The sequence below is a fragment of the Impatiens glandulifera genome, chromosome 8 (assembly GCF_907164915.1).
Source record: "Impatiens glandulifera chromosome 8, dImpGla2.1, whole genome shotgun sequence".
In the NCBI taxonomy this organism is placed as follows: domain Eukaryota; kingdom Viridiplantae; phylum Streptophyta; class Magnoliopsida; order Ericales; family Balsaminaceae; genus Impatiens; species Impatiens glandulifera.
The window spans coordinates 14,284,649-14,290,618 of NC_061869.1; the positions used below are offsets into that span (position 1 = coordinate 14,284,649).

At 34.3% G+C, this 5,970-nt stretch overlaps 1 protein-coding gene across 1 annotated transcript; it reads left to right on the top strand.

The window, feature by feature from the left end:
- Positions 1-1,450: 1,450 nt before the first annotated feature.
- On the top strand, positions 1,451-5,064 carry LOC124911239 (receptor-like protein 7). The gene has a single exon (XM_047451694.1). It carries the CDS (start codon positions 1,656-1,658, stop codon positions 5,034-5,036), a length of 3,381 nt encoding a protein of 1,126 aa, XP_047307650.1. The 5' UTR covers positions 1,451-1,655; the 3' UTR covers positions 5,037-5,064.
- Positions 5,065-5,970: the final 906 nt, after the last annotated feature.

Genomic DNA, 5,970 nt, shown 5'->3' on the forward strand with positions numbered 1-5,970 from the left:
TATTCAGAATAATATGAATATAATTAATAAAATAATATAAATAATAGTTTATGAAAATATGTATAGCATATGTGCTAGAAAAGCTTTTTTTTTAACTACTGATTTGATTTAACAAAATACTATTAAAAAAAGTTCACATTATAAGTTTGATCATTATCATACAAGCAAGTTAATATTAGACACCAATTAACGATGAACTAATTAACGGTAAAAACTCAAACAAAATCAACATACGAAAGTGTCTAAGCAATAAACAAACGATAGTCAACTATAATCACAAGTGTTACATTTTTTCTAAGTTACCTAGCCTCTATAAGGATGGTGAAAATAAAACTCGGATTAAATATATCACAACGATTATTCATTCAAAGATTCTTCTATATTTTCTAATTAAAAAGTCAACTAAATCATAAATGATTATTGGAATTAAGATTATTTTTTTCACCATTCATGCATTCTAAAATTTCATTAGTTATTTAAATTTTGTTTTGTATGTAATTAAGAAAAACTTAGGTATTGATAAAAAAAACTTAAAAATTATAATATATAAAAATTATAAATTTTTTTCAATAAATTAATTAATTTAATTGATAAAGAAATATATAAGAGGATAATACATTATTTAAATAACTCAACTAAATTATTTAAATAGCCTTTCCCTCTAATAAGACACTAAATTTTCAACACTGAACCCAAAAATAAAAAAATAAAAAATCACAAGTTTAAAATATATTTTCTCAAGTTTAATAAGAGTTAATAATTTATAAAGTACAAAATAACATCTTTATAAGAAGGTCCTTAAAAATTATATAAAATATAAATTTTACTTATTTTTTTTAAAATGTATTACACGATGGTAGTTTTAGTGTCATATAAATATTAAATATTTTATCCCTTTTTTAGCCTAGGCGACAATAAGATATGGATAATAACCATAAGTTTCTGGGTTCGAGCCCATTAGGTGATAAGTTCTGCGCGTGTTTGCGAATTATATACTTAATTCGCTGTCTAATTTTAAGTTTTTAAAAAAAATATTAAATATCTTAACTTGATTCTCAATAAAATTATTTTAAAATTAATTTCATAAGTATTAAGAGATTAAAATTATGTATTCAATTCTTAAAGTTGAAATAAATGTCATATAGACTAGTGATATTAGAACACATAACCTTTGGGTAGTTTGCCTAGTCCTCGGACTCAAGTCGACCCTGAAATTATGTAGAGTCATGCTAAATTTCTATATTAAAAAAAAATTTATTTGATTTATAGTATTGGGTTAGCTAAATGAATGTATGGTTGGATTTAAAATAAAATTCAAATTTTAAAATTAAAACTCATAATAATAATAATAATAATTTAATAAAATAAAATAGCCTCTTTCAATACAATTTAATAATATGATATGAACCAATAAGTAAAACTACGCGTTTTTGACACCTACCTCCCTCTGACTATTCTCAATCAATTTATCTCTCTCTTTCTTCCATCTTCTTCATTTCATTGCTTCAATCCTCAGTCACCGCCACATCCCGCCGTCCATAGCTGAAAGGGATTACTTAGTCAGACTCATCTTCCAAGACCCACAAATTTTTGTCCAATATTTTGATGGGTTGTTCATCAAATTTCAGTTTATCTGTCTTCTTCACTTCTCCCCAATGAGAATGCAACTATTTTCATTGCCTTTCATCATACAAATCCTCTTAATCTTCATTACTACAATTAAAGTCGCTGCCCAATGTCGGAGCGACCAACAATCTTCATTAATCCAACTCAAGAATGAGCTAACATTCAATTCCTCTCTCTCAAGCAAGCTGCCAACTTGGAATCAAACCACCGATTGTTGTCAATGGTTAGGGATCGGTTGCGATTTAAATGGTCGAGTCATTGTTCTCGACTTGAACGGTGAAATGATCTCCGGTGGAATCAATCAGACTAGCAGTCTCTTCAGTCTTCAGTTCCTCCAACGGTTAAATTTGGCTAACAACAGATTTAATTCGGCTCAAATTCCATCTGGGGTCGGAAATTTGATTGAATTAAGGTATTTGAATCTATCCAGTTGTGGGTTAACTGGGCAAATACCAATCGAGTTATCGCGTTTGACGAGGTTGGTTGTTCTGGATCTTTCTTCCCTTTACTTTGCTGGACTTGAATCATTAAAACTGGAAAATCCCAATTTAATGATGTTTGTTCGGAACATGACAGTACTTAAAGAACTGTATCTTGATGGTGTGAATATCTCAGCCTCAGGAAATGAATGGGGGCAGGCCATTTCCTCATCGTTGCCTAATCTGGAAGTATTAAGCATGTCCAACTGTTACCTCGCCGGACCGATTGATCATTCTCTTATGAATCTAACGTTCCTATCCATTATCCGGCTGGATCAGAATAACCTGTCCACAAATGTTCCAGATTTCATTGCGGATTTCAGGAATTTGACGGTTCTGCGACTTAGTTCTTGTAACTTGAATGGGACATTTCCAGAAAAGATTCTTAAGGCTCCAACGCTTCAAATTTTGGACTTAACAACCAACGCTAAGCTTCATGGGTCATTACCGGAATTTCCTGATAATGGCTCTCTACAGAATCTAAAACTGAGTTATACAAATATTTCTGGTCAGCTGCCTAATTCAACTGGGAAGTTGATGAATCTGTCTAGAATAGAGCTTTCTAACTGCAATTTCAGTGGAGATATACCGACTTCAATGGGGAAACTTGCCAAACTAGTTTACTTGGACTTGTCATGGAACTCATTTTCTGGGCCGATCCCATCTTTTCAAATCTGCAAGAATCTCACCTACATGGACCTATCTCAAAACTCACTTTCAGGTTCAGTTCCTTCGTCGTACTTTGATGGCCTTGAGAAACTTGTGAACATTGATTGGAGAAACAATTTGTTCAATGGGACTGTTCCAACGTCATTGTTTTCTATCCCATCCTTGCAGAAAATTCAGCTTTCGAACAACCAGTTTGGTGATCAAATTACTGAATTTTTTAATCCAAACTCCAGTCTAGATACCTTGGATCTGAGTAATAATAATGTGCAAGGCCCTATTCCAAATTCTTTCTTCCAATTTAGAAGTCTCAACGTCCTATCACTCTCCTACAACAACTTCAGTGGTCACTTGAAGCTTGAAGAAATGGCAACGAATTTCCCAAACCTTACACGACTAGAGTTGTCGTGTAACAACTTGTCAATTGATGCCAATTTCAGTAATGATAGTTTTCCGATGCTGACAGTGCTGAAATTGGCTTCTTCAAAGCTGAACCAATTCCCTAATCTAAGAAACCGGTCAAGAATTAACATTCTTGATCTTTCAGATAATGAGATTGATGGGGAAATACCAAACTGGTTATGGAATGTCAGCTCTCTTCGTCAACTAAATCTTTCTGCTAATTTTCTTGTGGGAATGCAGAAGCCTTATGCTATTTCTACCAGTCTTTCGATCCTGGATCTGCATTTAAATAAGCTGAGTGGTGAGATACCAATTGTACCGGCATCTATAATCTACTTGGATTGTTCCAGCAATAATTTGGAATCTTCTCTTCCGGATGAAATAGGCAATAGCCTTTTATTTGCTAATTTCTTCTCGCTTGCGAGGAACCGTCTGAGTGGAGTTATTCCTATGTCAATATGCAACGCGACAAACCTTATGGTTCTTGATTTGTTCACTAACGAATTCAATGGGAGCATACCTAGTTGTTTGATTGAGAAGAACAGTATGTCTCTTGGAGTATTGAATTTAGGGAATAACCGTCTCACTGGCTCTATAACAGGAAATTTCCCAGAAAAATGTGTTCTGAAGACGCTGGACTTGAATGGCAACCTTTTGGAAGGGAAAGTTCCGATATCTCTGGCCAATTGCAAAGATTTAGAAGTCTTAAATCTTGGCAATAACAAGATGATCGATAACTACCCCTGTTTTCTGAAAAACTCTTCTAGCTTGCGTGTTCTTGTTCTGAGACGAAACAATTTTCATGGAAATATCAGCTGTTATCATACAGGTGTTACTAATACGACTTGGGAAAAGCTGCAAATAGTGGATCTTGCTTTAAACAATTTCACTGGTATTATACCTGCAAAATGTTTCTCAAGCTGGAAAGGAATGGCAAACAGTGTTGATGGTGAAAAGACAGATCTCGACCATTTGCGTTTCGAGTTCATGAAACTCAATCGCTTCTATTATCAAGACACAGTGACAGTTACCAACAAAGGGTTACAAATGGAGCTGGTCAAGATCTTGACAGTATTTACTTCCGTTGATTTCTCAGGAAACCAATTAGAGGGAGAGATACCTTCAACTGTAGGAGATATGAAAGCGCTCTATGTTCTCAACTTATCTCACAATGCCCTGACTGGTCAGATACCATCAGTAATAGGAAATTTGACGCAGCTCGGTTCTCTTGATCTGTCAAATAATAGTCTTAGTGGGAATATACCGTTACAGCTTCTGGATCTTACGTTTCTATCGGTCCTAAACCTATCTTACAACAAACTTACAGGAATGATCCCATATAGCAGACAATTCCTAACATTCTCTGAAACTTCTTTCCTCGGGAATCCAGGATTATGTGGAATTGTCCTCAATGTATCTTGCAGCACAAAACTATCCCCATCCAACAACACATCAGATAAAAGATCATTTCTGCGGATAAGATTTGATTGGCAATTCATATTTACAGGGATGGGATTCGGAATAGGGTCAGGATTGATTGTGGGTGTTCTCTTTTTCTGCAAGCCTACTAGTAGATGGTGCGACAAACACGTTGAGAAGTTTGCCATGTTTATTATTGCATGTTTGGGATTGAAGAAGAAATCAGAGAAATGCTTTGAGGAAATGTTGTATGATGATCATGATGAGACGGATGATTCTGACGAAGATATTCAAGATGGTGAGATTTCTGAGAGACGGTATTGCATTTTCTGTACAAGACTCGATAGTAATCGGAAAAATGTCATACATAATCCACAATGTTGTTGCCATGACAAGAGAACATCTGTCTACTCTTTCTCTTCTTCCACAACTTCTTCTTCTTGATTAGAGAAAAATATTCATTCTTTTTGTGCTTTTCTTGTGTATCTGTAAATAGAATTACTGGGATTTGTAAAGGAGAAAACAGTTGGGAATGGTCTATAAAATATTTTAAAGAATTTTTGTTTTTAAACTTACTGCAGTTTCAACATTCTGTTTGTATAAACCTTAGAAATGATTAATTTTCTTTCCACCTTCATTGAAGCATTTAGTGAACATGTAATATGCAAACCTATACTACCATAAAGAAAAAAAGTATTGGGTAGACTAATAATATAGCCATGGCAATTGGTAATCATAAGAAGTAATGAATCTGTAACGTTTTGCCTTTAGTATAGGAATTAATAATTTCAGTTATTTCACATTTATTCAGTTATGCTTATTAAGTTAGGTGTTTTACGTTTTATTTCTTTTCTGACTTTAGATAGCTGCAATTCTTTTTCATTAGTTGTAATCTGTTTTATCTTTATCTTTTGACAATCAGAAATCTCTCTTCATCTGTTTAATTTCCACACTTCATTGTTCATCATTTTCTTGCATTCCGAACAACAATTGGTATCAGAGCGGGTTAGATCCGATCAGATTATCACTTTTGTTTTCTGGCGAGAGAATGTCTTCAATGAATCTGAAAATTGAAAAATTCACAGGGCGAAACAGTTTTGGTTTATGGCAGATCAAAATGCGAGCCTTGCTTAAACAACAAGGCGTCTGGGCACCATTGTCGAAGGAAAAGGCGAAGATAGTTGCAGGTCCTGCAAAGGAGTCTTCCTCTGGTAAAATCACTGCTGAGCTTGAGGTCTTGGAAGAGAAGGCACACTCAACGATTTTACTCTGTCTGGCTGATGAAGTGATTACTGAGGTATCAGATGAAGATACCGCAATCGGTCTGTGGTCGAAGTTAGAGGCTTTGTACATGACAAAGTCACTAACTAACAAGTTG

Excerpts from the sequence above, each read along its gene's own strand:
- LOC124911239 (XM_047451694.1), top strand. The coding sequence starts at position 1,656 with ATGAGAATGCAACTATTTTCATTGCCTTTCATCATACAAATCCTCTTA.